The 22,226-nt window shown below is 41.8% G+C and overlaps 1 protein-coding gene across 19 annotated transcripts in view; it reads right to left on the bottom strand.

The window, feature by feature from the left end:
- Positions 1–303: 303 nt before the first annotated feature.
- The window catches only part of LOC122967962 (formin-binding protein 1), a 61,033-nt gene continuing 39,110 nt past the window's right edge, over positions 304–22,226 (bottom strand). For 2 of the 19 annotated variants that reach the window (XM_044332784.1, XM_044332791.1), the window contains exons 7-17: positions 20,509–20,637; positions 19,817–19,963; positions 17,732–17,923; positions 15,784–15,972; positions 11,188–11,202; positions 10,848–10,883; positions 7,881–7,990; positions 7,605–7,737; positions 7,064–7,185; positions 6,752–6,924; positions 3,078–5,753 (exon numbers count right to left, since the gene is read on the bottom strand). In XM_044332784.1, the coding sequence (XP_044188719.1) occupies positions 5,575–5,753; positions 6,752–6,924; positions 7,064–7,185; positions 7,605–7,737; positions 7,881–7,990; positions 10,848–10,883; positions 11,188–11,202; positions 15,784–15,972; positions 17,732–17,923; positions 19,817–19,963; positions 20,509–20,637 (1,425 nt within the window). In that variant the 3' untranslated portion in view covers positions 3,078–5,574. The other 17 variants (XM_044332786.1, XM_044332795.1, XM_044332794.1 and 14 more) reach the window with 17 other exon arrangements.

The following is a 22,226-nucleotide window of genomic DNA, read 5'->3' as shown; positions in this document are numbered from 1 at the left end:
CGACAGATTTATTGATAATGACAATAATCTTTAGTAGCAGCCCTACAGTTAACAACAGATTTGCTTAAGAAAGAGACACATAGAGTGAATACATGTAGGCTGGTTGTGTGTTGAGTAATCTTCGTTTAATTAAATCACAAAGCTTTAACCTCAAAACATCTATAAACATCTACAGTGTGTTCTCATTAACCCAGAATTATTTGTGGATAATTAAACCTGCTGTTGGTGGCGACTGATACTATGGGATTGTGGCTTTTGCCCGCAATTCCCTAAATGAGCAAGAAAGGACACATTACTAGCATATTTACTTTCCAGGCATATTTAATTGGCACAGTAAACACAATACAAAGTATTCAGTGCTCCAAAACACAAGCATGGGCTACCAAATGGAACACAAACGAAAAAGTGCAAAAACACACCATTTGGTAGACCTTACAAAGGAAAAGAAGTCTTACTTTGCAAAGCAGATAAAGTAATGGTAAGACTCTCAATAGTTAAAATAGATGTTTTCCTTTTTAAACTTTATTTATATATTCATATATATTCTCTCTAATTCCAACGCGCCATTTCCACTGTACAGGCAGGTTATTCTGGGGCATCGATTCGAAGGTTTGTGGTGGTCTCGTCGCAGAGCACTGCTGGCAGGCAGATGGCATCAAAGCGGTGATTTGTGCCTCATTAGATTTATCTCGTCATTTATCACTCAGAAACAATTCAACAAACAAAAGTGGCTTGTTTGACATCTTGACATATGAAGTGATGGGTGGCGAAAAGCAAATAATACTTTTAAGCTTGATTCTGTACCACAGCAGGGATTTGATCATTGCTTCCATCAAGTGTCCAAATGGTCATTACATCAATCGCTCATGATTTTCTGCATCAGATGAATATTCAACAATGGCTTCATCCAAAAAACAAAACAATGTCATTGTTACTCATATTTGCAGTTAAGGGATTTTAGTCCCGCTCAGGCAGAATAAGCTACAACATAGATTTCCAGCTTAAAGAAAAAAAAAAAAAAATCTCAGTCATCATAAAATACAAAACAAAAATTGTTAAAATCACATATGTGCCGTTGAGCAGAGGGGGAATCAGTGGGAACACTGTAATTCCTAACGTCTGACAGTTTCATGATTAAAAAAAAAAAAAAAAAAACTATGAAATTTTCCCCAAAACTTTTGAGACAATCACATCTTAATCCTTTCACCTCGCCACAGCTAACATCAGCATCATTCTCTCAGTGAACAGAACAGAAACCCGGTTAAGGCCCGAAAACAGGTGATTCTACATCTCGTCACATTTCAGTCAGAAACTCACAGGAAAATGAGAATCACAGTATATTTTCATATACAGTAGACAGTGGTTGTACCATCCTGACAACTTCGGGTTTGTAACTTATATCCTCATTTTTATTTTTGGGTAAACTGTTGCTTGGATCAAGCAGAAGACATTTTTGTGTTTCCATGAGGTGATAAACTGTGAACTAACAACAACTTGCGTTAGACACTCTGATCGACACATACAATATTTTTACATACATACTGTACTGTGTACTTACAGTATAACAAATGCACAAGACATCCATGACCTACCTATGCATAAGATCGTTCAAAAAGACAACATTTCGGGTCCCTATCGTCCTTTTCTGACAGTTTTGATATTAAACTGGGGAACACTGGGAGGAGGAGATCACTCGCTCACTGTTAAAAACAGAGAAACATGCTTTCTGAGCTGACAACGGAAAAGAGATATAACATAAAAAAAAATGAACCACAGGCACCGAACCCAAATAGTGGCATTCAGGTTAATTCAAACAGTACGACCAGGCAATGAGGGTTAACTGAACAGAAAGGCTGGAGGCAGGGGGCGTAAGCTGACGCAGCGAACACCCCCGCCACCTCCGGGCTGCCAGCAGAGGGGCGAGGAGGAAGACAGGGCAAGCATGCAGCACACCACAACGCTGAGAGGCCGCCGCCCCGAGCTGTTGCAAAGGAGGGCTCAAAGCAGCCAAGGGGTTAGCCTGCGCCGCCTGAGGAGGGAAGGGCTGTGGAGGTGAGGGGGGAGGAGGGGGAGAGGAGGTGTGGTCAGAGAGAGGAGCAGACACCAGTGACAAGACATGTGGATGAGGGTGATGGCGAAATACCCATCATTCATCTCTCTTTCCGTCCAGTCGGGTTGTGGATATGGATTGACGTTGGCGTGGAGAAAAACGGGACATGGCAACACACAGAGACTTTCAAATAACACACGCAGGCATTCAGCTCAAACATAAACCAGAAGCACATGTACAGATAGATGATTAGCACCTTCGTTTCTTCTTGTTGGGTGAAACCTGCAAACATGGGAGCTGATTTTGGTGAGAGGGGTGAACGTGGCGTTTTCCCAGCCCCACGTGTAGGCGGACGATTCCTTCTGGAGTCAATGAGTGAGTGAGGAGACGCATACACAACCTTAGATGAAGGTGTTTGATAAGGAGAAGGAGGAGGAGCGGAGGGGGGGGGTCCTCCAGCTGGTCATTTGTTCCTGGGCTCCTGCTGGTCTCCGTCCTGTCTCTGACCACACCCTCTGCCATGTGTGTGTGTGTGTATGTGTGTGTGTGTGTGTGTGTGTAATAGGGCAAAGGTAAGGAAAAGGAGAAGTGGCAGAGCGAGGAAGCCAACAGCCACGTTCATGACCGCGCCGCGGTGGTAAAAAGCGGAGTTAGTTACATTAAGAAGCAAAGCTCTGCTGAAAAACAACAAAGAAGCAAATTGTATACCGTGGTTGTTACTGCTGTATGGGTGTTAAGAATGGAAAGGTTATGGGCGCTAAAAAATTTAGATGGATTTCTCTTAGCGTTGCTTCACACCGCCGGGCTCTGCAGAGGAAGCGCAACACTGCCGATAAGTTGTTGTTTTTTTGTTTTTTGTTTTTTTTTTTTTCTAACGGTTTGGAAATTGAGATGCTTTTAGATTCAGGTCGTCTTTCACTTTCTCTCTCTCTGACTCTGTGAGCGTTATGAGGAACATGGTGGTTTTCTCCGAGGCTGCTTGCCCTGCCATTCCTCAGCCAGCCTCACACTTTTAGGAATCTGCAATTCAAAAAGGGAAAAAAAAAACAAACAAACAAACAAACAAAAAAATGACAAAAAGAAAAGTTAGATAGCTCTAAAGGAAAAAATATCGACCCAGCAACCCAAATATTCAGATATGGAGAGGAGAAAGAAAGAAGTCATTGCATAGAACTGCTGTAAAAATGACAGCATGAGTGTAATCTGCACATAATGTATGTGTGACCCAAAGATGTAACTTTAACCTTATAAGCTTATCCCACTTTAGTTTTCATCTGGCATCAGTGCATAGTTTAGTTTATTTGTAAGGGACAAACACAGAGAACATCGATAGTTGCAGAAACAGTTTCCGATGTACTGCACGCATGTAGCCGAAGCTAATTTCCAACACCAGTCCCTCGATGGGTATTGATAGTTCAAGCAATCGTTAAAATTACATGTTACAGTTTAAACATGTGCATGTTAGAGTGCAGCCACTTTACTTCCCGTCCCAACATGCTGAAATCCAGTCATGACACAGATAAATGTCCCACAAATGCTGCAGCATGCACCACATTTCCATTGCACCTCCATAAGAATTACTGGAGGCATGAAATGTGTATTTACAGCGCTGACACAAAAAAAAAAGAAAGAAAGAAAGAAAGAAAGAAATCCAGCACAGCAAGAACCACATGCTGTGCCGGTAACAAGCCATCAAAGCTGATTAAAAATCGTGAAAGGAGGTTTAACAAAGGCTTGTTTCACGAGTTATGAAAGAGAAGATTTTTTGAGTCAACGCCAGTCTCGAAAAGAAGCAAAGAATGTCTCATTGTAGCACTGAAGTGAAATGACAAAAGAGGACACACACATACACACACGCACACACACACACACACACACCATGCTTTTACTTCAAATGCACTGTTCACAGACGCGTGCAAAGAAACCAGAAAGCTTTAACGTCATGAGTAGCTCCATATCGCAGCCCAGTCTCACCATATAGCTTAGTACAGCTAATTCTCAGTCCTTTATTCCTTTACAACCTGGCCTGGAAAAAAGGACCAGAACAGCTCAACACTATCGTTATCAAAAAGGTGGAATAAAAAAAGAAACAAAAAACAGCTTAAGCTGACTATTACAGACTAATTGGATCAGTCGTTTTTATAAAATTAACCCTAACAGGGAACAATAATTACTCTCACAACTTCTTCATGTTGTAACAGCACTATGATTAATCTACAGCATGCAATAGTTGAGGGAGGGGGGGGCACAATTTTTATTTTATTTTATTTTTTTTTTTATTATAGCCTACAAAAATATCTTTTCATGTGTTCATATTTTACAGCAGATTTAAATTACATTTTGCATGATTGCACATCTAGCATGCTATGCTATTAGGTACAACAAGTGACCGAAACACAAAAACTTGCGTGATGATTCGACTTTCACTTGATGTTCATTGTCACTTCAGACGGTGCGTACATTCACTCAGCTGATTTATCACCATACTGCCTCGAATATTTGACTGAGGTTGTGGTTCACACTCGTGATTAAAAGCGTGTTTATGTGAGTGGAATATGGCGTTTTAAAGTCCCCCTCCGTTAAAAAAAAACCTGTCTTGTTCCTTCACTTGGATGTTTGAGTGTCACTGTACAGAGTTTGACACTAGAAGGCTGTTTTCACATCCATCTGTTGAAAGTGCTCACTGAAAATCTGAGTTTAAGGCGTGTAACTATGAGCACGATGTGTTACATCACAGTTTGGAGCCAATCGGGGTCCAGTATTCAGCTTACACAAGTGTGATGTGCAAAATTAAAACCTCTAGTGCACATACACTGAGAACGGACTTTTCAGTAAAGTAGTATTTATAAATTTGAATAATTTAAACTTGATAATTGAACTTTTTTTTTGTGGGAAAACCATATTAGACACATATGATTATTCAAAGTAGGATATTTTATATACACTTTAAACATGTCTGAAGGGGATCTTTAAATCTTAACAATAAATATTTTAAAAAATAGTCAAATACTGAGTGTCAGAAATGTGCATGTGATCATTGTCAGTGTGTGCTGAGCTTCAAGCTGTGGGTGTCATGTTATATTTTTGTATCACCACTAGGTGGCACTGCAATGAATAGGAGGGGAGGAACTGCAAGCTTCTTTCCACACATGAACACACTTCTTGTACACAACATCCGTCTGGCTCGTCTCACATCTCTAAACATTATCATATGTTTTGTTCAGAGCTCAGCGACCGTGCAGAGTGACCTCACGCTATCTTCCACAACTGTCCTAACTGTCATGAGGCACAATGGACAAATACTGTATGAGTGGTCCTTTCCACTGGGAGAGACAGGAAGTGTATGTGTGTGTGTGTGTGGGCCAGGCGAGGGGGGAGGGGAGGGGGGGATTGTATTCCAGTTGTATTCTCTTATCTGAGCTACCAGTGACAAGCTTCAATCTCCATAACTTCCCCCACTTGTTTAGCAGGTGAATGGAAACTTGCTGACTCACAGTAACAAAAAAAACACACACTTTGCTGAGTTAAATGTATGTCATAGCACCTTTGGCATTTGTTTCCAAAAAGACCTCGACGTAGGATGTAGGGACGTATCCCTCCTCGTCCTCGTTCCTGCGCACTCGTGTCCAGCCGTCTCCTTTGTCTTCTTCTATGACGTACAACAGCTCCCCCTCTGCCACCGAGATAGTACCTTCATTATGACCTGTGAGACGGATAAAAGAAAGCATGAAGCAACTATGGAGGTGGATCTAACCTCAACTAACTTTATGTAAATTAGAGCTTTACTTCTCTGGAAATGTGCAAATCAGATTTCCTCTTTTGTGGCAGCAGAACGCAGTCATAACATCGCAAGTCAAAGTCATGATGCTGCACGGAAATACTTAAGGCAATACTATATTGTGATTTTTAAAAAATATTATTACAGTAGACACGTCTTGTCTGTACTTCTTTTTCTTTCATTCTGACTTTGTAATGCTCAGAAGCTTTAATGATGTAGGCCAGGAATCTGGGCCGTCCCTGGTACTGATTTAATACGCTGTCTATAATTATTACTTGATTTACATTATTTTAATTCTTGACTATTAGGATCATACTAATTCCTGGACCAGCAAAAGTAAAAACCTTTCATTCTTGCCATTCTTAATAAAACAGTTGAGACTGAGTGGTAATTTATAAATTTCATGTACTTATCTTCTCATAGAGAGGAAGGGTTTCCACTCAGAGAACGGATACATTTCTTCTGGAGACTTCAACACTTATATATCTTTCCAAAGAGGGTCACCAGCGTTTATCATCCCTCAGATCGATCAGGGCTCTTTTCCAACTCTTGATTTTAGCTTTGAGTATTTGCCAGATTTGTGTGCTGGAGAAATGACTGCATTTCTATCCGCCCTCCTCCTCCACACATTTCCTCAGAAAGGTCACACTCCTACTCCTCCTCATTGAGAGAAATCATTCATCCACCCACTCCACACCCATAAAAGTAACATCTCTTTTCAACCTGTTTCTGGAAATAACTTAAACAGCAGCTGCTGACCAATAGAGGGCATGCGTGCAGCACCCTACCAACCAACAAACTAAATTCAGAAACAGCAGGGTTCATACTTTGAAATATCTAGAATTAGCGGAAATCGTTGAGTGCGTCTTCAGTTCTATCGGGTTTTAACTGTCTTGTTTCCACCAGTTGTGGTTGTGGTTTACCTTCAAAGGGGTACAAGGCTTTGCAGGTGCCGATGGTGGGCAGGGTCTCCTCGTCGTCAAACTCGTCGTCGAACTCTGGCGTGGTGGAGGTGGTGTTGGGGATGGGTGTTGCTTTGACCTGAGTCTCTGAATTCTGCTCCTCTGTGTAGCTGCCATCCGGGCTGCTCAAGGGCCAACACACACACAGTAAATATACTGTGAAAACATACATAGTTTTCTTCCGAAAAAATGAGATGTGCAACTACAAAGTAGCGGGTTTCACAGGATCGGGATGTTTTGGTTTGACTGAGAGACTGTCAGAGTATACCATACCTCTCTCTGTCCTGCGCACAGTTGGTGCTCACTGTTGTGTTGTTCTGGGTCTCATAGAGTCCACTTCTCCGGTGTGTATCGCTCTTGGATGGCATCCTCTCCTCCACCTCTGCTAACCAGCCCTGAAACAAACGCACTCATTATGAATGTTTTGGCTGCAGCTTGTCTGTTTTGTTTTTTTTTTCTACATGACTACATGATGACTTGAAATGTATTTCAAGCACTGTGGAATTCTTGTAATCTTTGAATCCGATGGCCTTTACATCTGGCAACATCTCTGCATCGCACTCCACTTTGTTAGCCATTTATTTACAGGGTTAAACCGGGGCATTGTTCTGGAACTCCTCTCTCCCGCCGGCCTCTCCAGCTGCCTCACATCTTCTCCTAATATGGATGAACGACCGGCTTCTTTGGAACCACCCCAGCTGGAGACGAGTGTTTGAACTTCTCATCGTTTACTGTCTCAAATAAACCAAACAAGATAGCCTCGCCAAAACTAACACTTTGCAGAAATGAGAGCCGAGACTAGCATCGAGCTTACCTCGAATTTCTGCATCTCAAACTGGAGCTTCTCGATGTTCTGCCCTATTTCTGATAGGCGGGGGTCTACGCTGGCTGGGTCTCCCATTTGAGGGTTCTTCACGTACACGTCTTTCATCTTAGTTAGGGCGTCCCTGAGAGAGGAAAATATTAATGTCAGTTCAAGTCTTTGATGCATATTGAAGATGTAAACACAAATATTGCTTGCTATAAACAAAACAGAAAAGCCCCTTAATGCTTAACCCTGAACTTTATCAAAGAACGGTACTACAGATACCTCTGGTCCATCTCTTTTTGAATGTCTTTACTCAGTTCATCTATCTTGCCCTGCAGCTTCTTCCTCCTCTGTTCTGGTGGCAGGTGGCTGAAGTCTTCTGGTCCGGAGCCCTGAGAGAACAAAAGGGTGGAAGAGAGAGCAGGAAAAGGAAACAAAAATGGGAAAGAGACGGACAGAAATTGTAAGATTAAAAAAAAGGAACTTAATAATTCATTATTTGTTGTGTTGCTGGGGGTGTTTTCTAGTTAGGTGCAGTATCTCCACTTGCTGTAAACCCTGTGAACCATGATTCAGGGATAAATGGATAACATATTAACAGATTGTTCTAACTACATAATTCACCTGAAGGAGATACTGCAGCCGCTCTCTAACACACACTCTTTGATAGGTGGGATGTTTGTCTGTGTATAGACTGGAGGCCTTTCACCTATTCAGTCTCCACGCCTAATCTAGTGCTGTCATCGGGAATGTAATAAACTATTAGCTACATCCTATTATTGTTCATATAGTGTTTCAGTGTGAGCTGGCTAATGGGTCTGGAGCTGTTTGACTGTGTTCTTAAAAAGGGAGTAGTGTGAGTGAGAGTTCTTTTGGCTGGCCACTGATCATATTTCCTGATGAGAAGGTTTCCAGTATGTAACACTGAACTGATGAGTCATATTACTCAGCAGTCTCTCAAACTTTTTCTGAGGCTTGCTATACATAGTGTGATTAGTATGGAGGCCCAGAGGTCAAATTATTAAATAATCATATCATAAATGAACCAATATATTTTGAATTTCATGAATTATTCAAACGCAACTCATTATTATGTATGTGATGTATTTCATCACTTATTTTTCTAAATATTATTAAGGTTTATATACTTAAGCTTTTCAAAGGTCTGTCTTTTATTTCATAATAGCATTTATCACAATGACATCTTTATTTCAAGTGACTTTTTTATTTCATGATGTCACCTTTCATGACAGTAAAGTTGTCAACAGTCACCAATGCATAAATAAACCAACCAACTAGCTGCTGCAGTAAATAAACAGTACACAGACACAGTATCTGATCTTTCCTTTGACTTATGGTAAGTTAACAATGCTACACATGCTACCTAACTAGCTGGATTAGTTTATGAGCTTGGATTTATTATACAGCATCAAAGTGAAGAGATGATGTTACATCAGCAGCATTGTGATTCTACAGATATTCTTCTGAGAAAATCAAACAACTCTGAAGAGCAAAAACACACAGTCTTTGTCTGTAATTGCCCCCAGCTAACAGAAGCTAGCAAGTTAGCTAGCAGTTGATGAGCCTGCTGGGAGACAAAGGGCAGGTGATTATCTAAAAAGAAAGGGCATGGCGAATGAAGACAACTCCACTGTCATGGAAAGTGACATAAAATAAAAAGTGACATGAAATTAATGTGTCATTGAGGGGCGCCTCCGTGGCTTACAAACCACAACATCCCCCATTCAAATATTACCACACACAGGCCTAAAAAATCCCAAAATACATACATTTAAGAAGAGTCACTGTTGAAATAAATATTTCCATAATTTTTATATATAATTTAAACATTTCAAAAAATCTCTAATTCAATAAAATTACCTCCTATAAAACTACTATTATTACTACTTTTATGATTATATTCTTATGAAAATAAGAATGATGAAATAACATTTCTTAATGAGTTGAGTTTTAATAATTTATCAAATTATTCAATAATTTACTGGTTTGAATTTGTACTTTTCTCTCTTTGTTCATATGATTTTTTTAATCATAATGTCTTATTCATGTATTTAATATTGAACCATATGGGCCTCCATACATTAGATCTGTCATTGAGTTTTGAGTGGAAAAAAAAAAAAAAAAAGTTGTGTTAGTCCTCTCAATTAAGAAAAACAACTCGTTGCGTGGACTGGATAGGTCAAGGCCTGCGTTTGGATCTCATTGAGATGGATCACAGCGGCACCACAGGATATAACTGCTGGAGCTACAGACTTGAGGTCAGGATTCACTGCACATGAGCCAGGCCAAACACAGCAGCTAGGTTTCCATGGCGACCTTACCCTTTCTCCCTGTACCAGCACGCAACACTTACCGGGCATGCAACATAACAAAAATCTGTCAATCGTCATGCAGAGACATGCTTTTTTTTCTCAGTGACAAGTTACAGTGCATTAGTGATATATTAGTGTTTGCATTCTCTATGTAACCCAATGACTCATCAAAACACAATAATCTAGGTCAGATTTAATTTACTGTAATTCTACATGATCAAATCAAAGACCAAACTAAAACTATGGGCAGACATGAAGTATTTTTTGTTGTTTACACCACAACCAATTTAGGATGGACAAGAATTTACAGGTTCTGTATGTAGAGAAAATTGATATTACACAAATCATGATATAGCCTAATTTTAATTAAAAAGTTAGTTTAAAGGAGTAGTTTGACATTTTGGGATGTGTGCTTATTTGCTTTTTTTCTGAGAGACAATCTCATGTCTCATGTCTATACACTAAACACAAAGCCAGAGCCAGCAGGCGGTTAGCTTAGCTTAGCAGCTAACTAGCTAAGTTAGCTAAACCAAGCTAACTGTCTGCAAGCTGTAGCTTCATATTTAGCATACAGACACAAGAGGGGTATCAATGTTCTTATCTAAGTCTCAACAAAAAAGTGAATAAGTGTATTTCCCAAAAGGTTGAACTATTCCTAAAGTATCTTGTCCTGAGAAAATATTAAGTAACAGTTGATATTCTGGTCTTTTGATTGTGGTTCTTGTATATTATTTTAACGAAACAGCATTCCATAAATGTAATGTAATGTAATCAGCATGCAGTGTAAGGACGTGTGTGAGCAACTACTACATAAGATCAGATTAGTATTTGTTACAAGGACGTACGATTTGTCGAGACCAGGACTACCAGACAGACTAAGAGACGGACAGATAAAACATAGAGTAAATCTGATCACCTCAATGAGATTCCGGACGTGGGAATTGAGTGTGATCTGCACCACAGAGACCACACACACACAGTTTGGGGGAGAGACATGACGTGAGCACAACCACAACATAAAAACAAAATGACAAAATAACATACAAATGAGACAAAGACATGAGTCTGGGGTCCATTGTTGTGTCACAGCAAAAACAAATTAATAACTTAGATTAAAAAAAAAAAAAAAAAAAAGTAAGGAGCACAACAAAAAAAAACGGCGTACAGAACGTTATTAACAATGTGTTACTGGGAGGACGTGACATGCGTGCTATGGTCATGCCGCTACAGTCGTGCGGTTATACGGTCATGCTTACCAGCTTGAGAGAAAGCTTCATGGGGGGAAGAGGAGAGAAAAATGGCGAGGAGCAGGAGAGAGAAAGAGACAACAGACAAAAGTCAGCATTCTGAGAATATAAAAGCCATTGTTCATTTTCTGTTAAACAAACACTGCTTACATGTATTTTTATGATATTGCGTTGCTAAACTTCACCAATTCATGAAAAGAGGGTATAACGGCTTAAAAAAGCTGAAGCATTCAGATTTAAACGGTCTTATAAAAGTCTTTTCAGTAATAATTTCAGCTATAAAGCCCCCCCCCGCTCTTTTCTAACGTGGTGAAGTCTAACATTTCTAATATGATGGATTAATGAAAAATGAGAAATAAGTTGGCAAAAAAAAAAGGGCCAACCTACTGCACAAGCATGAAGTAAAGGATGAGGAAAAACTTAAGGGAAGACAGATGTAAAATTAAATGTAGAGGGAGAAGTAGAGGGAATAATGACTGCAACTGGAATGAATGTACCCCTTTACTTCTTGATACCTCTCTGCTGCCATTACAATGACAAGTATGTGACAGCAGAGGGCGCCAAAAGCACATAATCACAACAACAGCAGATCCAAACATTGTCATGGAGGCAGATACTGCGCACACACACACACACACACACACAAGCTGAGAGAGACACTTTGCTCAGGTTGAAAACTCGAACTATCAAAACCGGAAGTGAACAGTATTTTCACTATGAAAACACATTCAAGGTCTATAAACACACTTTAAATGAAAGTGGCTGAATGAAGGTAGAAAACAAAGAGTAATCATGAATTTAAAAAGCGAGTACAGTAGAGAGAACAAAATAAAATGGTTGTGGTGGGAGTGTGTGTTTTTTTAACAAGTTTATTCTGGTGATTTGCGCAGTGATTCCTGAGAGGACGTGGTTATGTTTTTTTTTTTTTAATACAAAGCACAGCGGAGTAAAGAGCAGGTTAACAACCATTAGCTGGTAGAGCCGGAGCAGATGACCTGTAATCCTGTTAGAGGCTCACAGGCTGGTGCACTGAGGAGCTCTACTCAACTTTAGTCCACTAATCAAGTCATCCACCTGGAATCGGCCTGTTACGGGCCTCGCTATGACGCCTTATGATCCTTCCCTCCCTCGCATTATTCTCACATTTCCTACATGTGTGAAACTTCACTTTCAGAGCACGAAAGATGTTTTATTTATACTTACACACTGGATAAAAGGCCTTGTTTCTCTTTCTAGTGTGTCATATGTGGATTATATAATGAGACTAGGTAGAAGAGAAACATTTTAATTAAAGTTTTGCCAAAAAAAAAACAAACAAATCTGGTCCACAGATCTACCTAAAACCCTTTCCAACCACTCAAGACAGACACAGATATACAAGTATATTATGGTCCTTACAAACAGATAACTGCAGTATGGTATGCCAGCACAATTAAAGCCCTGGAGGGGTGAATTCTGGATATTGTAGGCTGTATCCAGATCCAAAGTGTGACCAACACCTCGCCGAACGTTACATCCACCTCAGAGTGAGATTTAAATAGCGAAGAGGGGGTGATTGCTGGGTGGGATGAATGTCATCCTCTCACCCATAATTTCTCCACATCCTCAGGTGCTTGTGACACTTTGTGAATTGACCCCCTTGGAGATGCTCGGCGGGGGAAGCTCCGAAAACAGCTGCGGGACACGGCGGGGGGGGGGGGGGCGACAAGAAACCTGAAGCTGATACATGTGATGTGGGATGAAGTCATCATCTTCTCCGATTCATTCGTCTCGTTTCTACGTGTGTCACAGCCATGTGATCAATACTGAGCCGGACACAGACACTAGCCTCCTTTGTGAGGAAACGTTTGCCTCGTTAATTGTGACAAACAGTCTCCCTCGTATAGACCGAATGTGTCAGACGACAAATTATCGACGAGGCTACTGTCTGTGTTGTACATGGTTTTTTACTAAACACACACACAAACACGTCCGCAAATAATGTTCAGTATTCATTCAGGCTTTCTTCCAGGCACCTGCACTCACTTCACGTCCTTCACACACACACTTACAACATATTGCCTGGCTTCGAAAGCATATGTGGGTCGGCCCAGAGTCCTCTTCATAAGCTCTTTGTGACAAATGAGCGAGTGCGGGGATTGCTGCTGTGATGGTCGTCAGAGAGAATACAGCTTTGTCAATTAGAAAAGCACTAACATCTTAAAGGTGCTGTGTGTAGAATTAAGTGGCGTCTAGCAGAACGGACTAAGCAGAAATGGGATATATGTTTTCATTATTGTATAATAAGAGTTGTGTTTTTGTTACCTTAGAATGAGCCCTTTATATCTACATAGGGAGTGGGACCTCTTCCGTGTTGCACCGTCATGTTACGGTAGCCCACGACGGACAAACCAAAACACCGGCTCTAGTTTCACGGCCACCGTAGCTTCCTACACACTGCACCTTTAAGCTCTTATACTGTACACCGTCTTAATTCGACTTCAACACTCTCTCTTTTCCATCCCACATTACACACATACACGCGCACATACTCTGCACAGCGACTGTGGATGGATTAGACAGCTAATGTGCACTACACAAAGGCTCTCCTGCAGGGGTAGACATCCCTCCACTGTGCAGAGAGAGACAACTCCCCACCTCCACTGGCAGAACCACCCTAATCCCTAATGTGACTCTATGTTTTCCTTGCAGGAGGTAGGAGAGGAATACGATTGTATTTTCTTGGTTTTAGCTGCAGCTGGGACAGAATCTCATAGGATATTTCTGACTCTAGCTTTTGTGTAATCTTAATAAATATGCTTTCTTCTCAAAATTAGCAAAAGGTATCGGTTTTAAAGTCTTGTTTTGTTAACTTGGCTTGACAAGATGGATGCAGGCTTTGTTTGTAAGAGCTGAGGAATTGCTATTCCAGCAGCTGTTCAGAGGCATTAGCTCAAACTATCTGTGCCAGTGAGGCAGTGAGGCTAGTGTCCCTAAAGGACTAGTTGTTATTTCCTGGATAAACCATGAACCTCTTGTTGTCAGTTTAACAAATGTATGTAGATTTATTCCACAAAGAAAAGCAATTATATTGTAAACTGTACTATAAATCAAACCAACATCTATATACATGAAACAAACAGAAACAGGTTGCTGTCAAGACATGGAAAGCAGTACAAATTAAATAAATGTGTTGTCATGAGATATGGAAAGGAGTCTTTGATTCTCTAAAGGCTTTCCTGCTCTATTTATGATTTATAATAGAAACAAAACCCCTCGTGACCTCCAAACCTTCATACAACCTTCTCTTGTGGCATAAAATGTTACAGAAAGGTCAAACTTCTATCTTTTAATCTGTGCATAGTTTTAACACAATGCGTTTGATTTAACTCTGTCTATTTTCTTTTTTTTTATCGCTCTTCTCATGAGCTGTTTCAGCACTTCCGCTTTCAGAAACGTGCGCTTCCTGTTCCATACTTCCTTTTTTTTTTTTTTTCTGCCGACCTTCGATCATTTCCTCTATGATATGCTCGCGTACTGCACTGTTGCGCCGTATTGTTCTTTTGCCTTTTTCAGACGTCATGTCAGCACCAATTCATATGAATGTTTTCACTTTGATTAACCGCTGCCCTTTCAAAAAAAAATGAATGTAAACAAAAAACTATATTTGTTGGGGTTGGCCGGAAGGAACGCGTGAGTTGCCACCCATTCCTGAGGTCAAGGAGAGCTGGAGGTTGAAGTGCGTTTACAGGAAGGAGTGCTTTGACCTGCCCCGGCCCAGCCACTCCATTACAACACAAGCTGGACTTTAGAACGGGAACTGTTGATGACACCCATCAGGACCTTGGGGTGGTGCTGATAAAAACCACCCTCCAGGAAGCCTTCTAAAATTACTGTACTGGCCATCTTGCTCCACACAAGAGTGACTCAGTCAGCCTGCTGCAATATCCACAACCCATCACTTGATACTGTGAGAGTTAACCCACTTCTTTATATTCTTCTTCTTATATCATGTGCAAAAAAAACAAAACAAAACAAAACAAAACAAATCTGCCTCCAGCAAAGACTGCAGTGAAGTGCGCAGGGAGCGACTGCAGTCTCCATGCTACTGCCGAGTCTGCTCAAGCGTCTTGCTAAATTTCTGTCGGAGGGAGGGAAGGACGGTGAGAAGGATTTGTCGTTATGAGCACATGAGTTAATATGATAGGATGAAGGGACGAGATGGAGAGACTGCTGGTGAGTCAGACGGGTACCATGGATTCACAGTTATGCGCTACAGAAGCATGCTAGAGAAGCATAAAGCCTGAAGCGCTGTATGAGTGAGGGTGGGAGGCCTGTTGTGCTGCTGCTATTTTGTAAAAATAGTATTCATATATGTGCTATTTTTAAATTCAGTTATTGGTGGTAAATGTAACGTTCAATCAGCCGCTATATGATGACAACATGTAGGTGTTATTACCTTAAAAACTGTGTAAACACTTCTATCTTGATATTGCCTCACTCATACAGTGTAACAGGTACAGAGCTTGGATACAGGTGTAGAGACACACACACACACACACACGCACGCACACGCACGCACACACATACGCATGCACGAAGCTTGCTGGACACACACGCACTTACCCCTCGCCTCAGGCTCCGGAGGCAGTGCATTTTGGGTTTGGAGGTCATGAAGTCGTTGAGGCGGTGAGAGAGGGGCTCCTTGTGTTGCTTGGGAGACTGAGGGTCGTTGGGAACAGCAGAGGGTGAGGGCGGGGATGAGGCTGGGGGGGCAGGTGGGGGCTGGTGGGGGGACGTTAACAGGGACATAAGCTACCAGTAAGAGAGGGAGCCGTGACGAGAGGAGGAGGAGGAGGAGGAGGAGGAGGAGGAGGTAAAAACATGGAAGAAGAAGAAGAAGAAGAAGGGGGCGAGAATCCAACGAGAAAAAAAAGACAGGAGGAAAAGGAGGAGGGAACACAAAAACGAAATAAATAAGCCTCCTACAAATATTAAAAAATAAACACACAACAAAAAAACCCAAACGGAACATAAAAGACAACCGAAGGAATGTCACACCTAGCGTATCAGTTGTTATGTTGTGGGAAAAATAAAAAAATGTTAAAACACATAAAAACAGTTAAAAATAAAGAAGAAAACCAGAGTGAGAAGGAAGCATAAAATGTGTTAAAGCAAGCGGCTGCAACAAAGCAAACAGCAAAGAGTTTCAGTCAAAGCGCATGCAGGCTTTCCAGTTTAGAAATCCTTTTTTTTTTTTTTTTTTTTTTTTAACTTCCCGACCTCGTCGCATGCCAGCCAGGACGAGAGAAAATTCACCACATCCCCAAGGATAAGAGCAGCGGAATTAGAGGCCGTCATCATCATCATCAGAGAGAAATGTAATTGCTTATCGCTGTCCTAAAACATCCCGACTGCATAATTCATCAACCGGTAGTTTAGGAGTGAGAGAATGAAGCGGTGATGAGCTCTAAGATACCACACAGTGCGCATGCATGGGCGAGTGATTCAGAAACCCTTCGTTCAAATACAAAGAGACTGAAAAAACTTTTGACGCAGGATTCACTAAAAAAAAAAAAAAAAAACTCTGAAAGGTCTTGAGCTGGTTTTGTGAGGCAATACTGATGCTTTTATACTGAAATAGAGGAGTAATGTTCTATTTTTGTATGTGTTTCTGTTATTCTTGCATGCATATGTGAGTGTACAGTGTAAATACCTCTCTCTCTGTATGGCTGTCTGTGCTCCCAAACACTTACAGATATAGAAAAGTAATCCTAAGTACATCACAGATAAAAGGAAACTGTTCTAAATAAGTTTGCCTCATTTTTTTTTTTTTGATAAGGAGTAAATCAAAAAGTACGCTGAGGTTTCTCATCAAGCATTGCACATACTTTCTTCCAGTCTTTCTCCCACACACCCACACACCCACACCCGAAAAGCTCACTCATGCTCTGATCTAATTCGTTACCAACAGTGCCACCAGCCCATAAGACAGTCAGAGATCAGTTTTTTTTTGCTGAGCAGGAAACTGAAGGAGGTGACTCAAAAGGCCGATCACCAGTCAATGGAGAAAAAAATAAATGACGAAGGGAGACTTGTTATTTCAGATCCGACAGCGAGTTAATATCTGCCAGTTGAGTCCATCCACAAAAATGAAGGCAGAAATGCATTAGTGTGTGTTACAGAGGGGGAGGCTCCAAATTGGCGAGGGTGATTGCCGGGGAGGAGGACAACAGGTGGCAAATGATAACAACAGAAATTGCAATACTAACAGTGAACTAGCAACAGATTTCTTGAGCTTAACAGCGGTCAACAAAAGTCAAAGCGTCTACACAAATGAAGCTAAATCAAATACAAAAACCACAATTAACAGTGTGACAAATACTACAAATGTAACATTGAACACATATTTTTTCTACACCCTAACCCCCCCCCACAAAAAAAAAAAATCTTCCCAGAGTGCGAGGTGACCTCCAAGTGAGGAAACTCTCGCCAAACGACCTAAAACCAGTGAGGCTTTGTTGCACGTCGAAGTGAAACGACTCTCTGTGTTAAGTGTGCATTCATGTGTTACCTTGTTCTTGTTCTTAATGAAAGGCCACAGTTTGCCCTTGCTCTTTCCAGCAGGCTTCTCCTTGCCCTCTCTGGAGTTGGACAGGCTGGTTTCGGACGCCGTTCTCTTCATGGCCTGGCCGTAGTCCTCAAACTCCACATCTCCCGGGGGCTCGAACCCAGACTTGTAAGACTCCACCACTTGCTTTGAGTCCTAGTGGGGGCGGAGGGGGAAAGAGGTTGCAGCAATCAGTGTCAGCTTTATCCTTGATACATTATAATGCATTTTTATTTATTCAAGCATCAGCAGAAGAATCATAAAATGTGAGGCAATTAGGGCTGCGACTAACTTGATTGATCTACTGGTTATTTTGTTGATTGACTGATTATTTGTGTGGTTCTTACAATGTCAGTAAATTGTGAAAAATGTTCATCTGAGAGCTAAAATGTCTTGTTTTGTCTGACCAACGATCCAAAAACCCAAAGATAATCATTTTATAATTATAGATGAGTATGAAAACCAGAAAATATTCACATTTGGGAAGCTGGAACCAGTGAATTGTTGCCATTTATTCTAAAAAAAACCCCCACCAAAATGTTGAAACTATTATACAATTATCAAAATTGTTGCGGGTATATTTTCTGTTGATTGACTAATCATTAGAGCTCTAAAACTTTAAGGGGGATCTCCGCATGCCTCCTGTTTGTTGAGATTATCCTGCTAATCAGCAGGTCTGGAGATAAGACGCAACACAATGGTGGCCTGATGACTCTCTTGTTTATAGACGTTTCTCTGATAACGGTTGACGAGCGTGTCATGAAAGGACAGGTCGTTATTTGGTTTGTGAGAGCCGCAGTAGAGGAAAGGAAAAAGACCTAAATCTGTCAGGCAGGAGTTATGACAGAAACAATGAGGTCAAGTTATAGCCGGGCTCGTCAGACACAGGAAGCAGCGCGTTAATCAAGTACAGTGTGCCTATCTTAGCTGATAAGGTAAGAGGGTCTGGTTTTGAGTTAGAAACGGGGGGTCATAAGATCTGCTTTTGTTCACTGTATACATGAGAGAAGAGAAAGAGACAGAGAGAGGAAGAGAGACAGAGAGAGAGAGAGACGGGGGGGAAAAAAAAAAAAAACATGTGACATGTTATTCTCCGCTGTTGTTTACTGCAGCATCCAGTCACAGGCTGGAGTCATCTTCCTGGAGCTAGGCCATGCACACACAGCTAGACATACACACACACACACACACACACACACACATGCTATGCAATCCCTGGGGTTGTTTTTTCGGTCACGCGGCAGGCAGCCAGCGTGTGACATCTCAATATATCACACCGCTCGTTTTCTCTTTTACATATACAAATAATAAACAATAACGAGCCGTGGGATAAAACTTAAGCCTTAATGCGTATCAGCTGTATAGCCTGATAATACGAAGGCTTCACACAACAGGAAGCACGGTAGTTCACTTCCTTTTGTTTCCAGAACAGGTGCAGGTATTAAATTTAATGGACTGCAGTGATGCTTCCTCTGCAACCACACCTGACAGTGAATACTCAGCAAAGCTCTTAAGAAAGTGTGTGTGTGTGTGTGTGTGTATCGAGAGTGGACTGTTCTTTGGAAGCGGGCCGACGCAGCCTATAAGTAATGCATAGCTCTCGAGTCGTCTCCTCCTCGGTTTGAACCGTTTCCCTCTGATTTTTCCAGCATCGTCTCAGGATGAAACTCAAGCTGGAAATCATTCGTCAGTCTCAGCATGGAGGGGAATTATGCTTTGTATTTTTAAGTGACACAAAGCCCTGAAGGCTGCTCAGGGGGGGCTGATTTTCTTACTGTAAAAGGGAAGTCAGCACATAAACTGACTCATTTTGTTCAGCTGTTCTCTCAGTAACAACGCCGTCCCTCCCACAGCTCTTTCTTGTTCACAGGTGAGCTGTTTTTATTTTTAACAAGTCGACCAAAGAGTACCCGCGCACGCTGGCACGCTTGTTGCTGGAGTGAGATCCCAGTCTGTAGCGTGTGGGCTGCGACCGACCACACCGGCTGAGTGAGTAATACGTCCCATATGGTCTTATGAGTGCACGTATATGTAAATCTGTATACTCACGGTCTTGGGCTCGATGGACTCGGCGGCTTTCGTCATGCCGTCTAAACATTTCCCCACGATGGGCAGCACTTGGCGGTCCACGTCTGCGAACGTCTTCATGCACAGTCCTATCCTCTCGATTCTTCTCTCCTCCATGTCTTGAAGTTTCTACATCGAAACAGATACGTTCGTTCTTAAATACAAGCTTTATTGTGTTATAGAATGAGGGTTAAGTGAGTTGTTCTTGCACTGACAATGAGTATGAGTCATCAAGTCCTGCCTGGAAGAGTTGAACATCAAAGATCTGACAGAACATCTTTCAAATCTCTTGTTTTTATATGATTTTTGGATCACAAACCCTCACAATCTGTCTGAATGTAACGCACGACGACATTACTTCTACTAAATAGCTTGTACAAAATAACCGCAGTCTTAATAATGATGGCTTTTTACCCTCAGTGTTTCCCACATGTTGAGAATTTATTTTTAGTAGTCAACCCAGAGGGAAGTGGGGGGTGGTGGGTTGCAAATGGCATTAAATTCACTAGCTCGCTAATGACTGCACATGAATGCACTGTTGTGACTGGCTTTTCAGTCAGTTGGTACTTCCAGCTGCATTTGCACACCGAATTCTGCAAGAAGAAATAATAAACACACAAATAAAATGTCTGCAACAACAAAAAAAAAAAGCTGAAATATATTATTTTATTTACCTGGAATATGTTAGGGATAATTGTATAGTAATGGTCATTCTGCTCCTGGTTGAACTTTTGCAGGTAGGAGGAGTATTCGCCCTTACTGTCAGCAGCCATCTGGTGCCTCATCTGAGCTTGCTGTCGTGCCTGGAGAAAAAAAAAAACACACACACACACACAAACATGAACATCATAGACACGCTCTGCTCACTAAACCTCAGTGTCCCTGGATTAACACATAAACGAATGGGTTACATACACACACACACACACATACGCACACGCACGCACACACAGCCATAAGCATAAACTCATTTGTGCATTAACTCATGCATGCACGTGTACGCACATAGACATAGAGCTCGTGGACGCACGGTCACAGGTGCAAATCCAAGTCAGGCAGCAGCAGCAGCCGTCGGCGTTAAGACTATATGTGGGCCAGGACAAACAAGTGAAAAAGGGAGACGACAGCCTGCATTGGCTGCAGAACGGAGGGATTTGGATTTGCCCTCCCAGTCTGGCCTATCTCTACTGTCGATAATGTTGATTATTTTAAGGTAGTTCAGTCACAGAGAGAGAGAGAGAAGGCAGGCAGGCAGGCAGAAACGCAGCAGGAGCAGCCTATTACAGACCCACAGCAAGCAGATGGAGATGAGATTATCTCAGCTAGACAGCATGTGGGGTGTGCGTGTGTGTGTGTGTGTGTTCGTGTAGCTAAGTACTCGTATCTGTTTCCTCTTTCCGTTACATCTGAGGCCCGTCCACGCACAAACGCTGGTTTCATTGGGTCTATAACAAAGAGTCGCCTTATGAACCCGTGACTGCAGTCAGCATTTTGGTCCACTGAATGCAAATGGGCAGAAAAAAAAAAAAAAAAAAACTGCAGCCAAATAACTGTGTGGGGCAGTAGAGGGAACATAACCCTGCATAGGTAATAGTCCTGAGGGAAGAATTTTAAGGACTTCATCCAGTTTTCACCCACACACACCAGTCGGAGGCACTCTCTCTCTCGCTCTCACAGACATATGGGTAAGTAATAGATGACATAATAGAAGGAAAAGGAGGACATCAGAGAGGAGACAGCCGGCAGACACAAAGGTACGTTATTGCCAGCACGGGAGGGATGACAGACAATACTTTGGTGGAAAACGATAGTCACGGCCTCCAGAAAAGGAATGTGAAATCCAGAGGAGAGCTAAAAAGCACATGTGAAAGTCCACCTGTTTCGTTCTACGTGCGGCCTGTGAGCATGCGTTCATGGACATGCGCGCTACGCCGGTGTAGATAGGTGCATGCAAAATGTGCTAAGAGAGGATGAGGGTACACAACATCACCATGGTAACCTGGCAGATAACGAAACCTCTACAGCGAGCTGCTGTACCTGTAGCCACATTGCATCCTGTTGTCAGTTTGAGGAAATAAGCTTGTGTCTCCAGTGTGTATCTATATTTTTATCTATCTATCTACAAACACAAATGAAAGCTACTGCCTCACACGACATATCGAGCATTTCTTCCATTTTTTTTTCTCTTTCTTACATCACACACATATAAGCCTCGAGTGTTCAGCAGACGACAGTGAGGCAAGCCACTGTACAAAGAGCAGATCACAGACAGGACAGGGCGTGTTAACAGTGGCCTGGTCGAGACTCTACATGAGTGTGTGCGTGTGTGTGTGTGTGTGTGTGTGTGGAGACACGAGTCGAGACAGTGTGTGTGTGTGTGTTCCCACAGATA

Source organism: Thunnus albacares, chromosome 18 (genome assembly GCF_914725855.1).
Source record: "Thunnus albacares chromosome 18, fThuAlb1.1, whole genome shotgun sequence".
Lineage (NCBI taxonomy): Eukaryota > Metazoa > Chordata > Actinopteri > Scombriformes > Scombridae > Thunnus > Thunnus albacares.
This window is presented reverse-complemented; position numbering and strand designations above follow the sequence as displayed.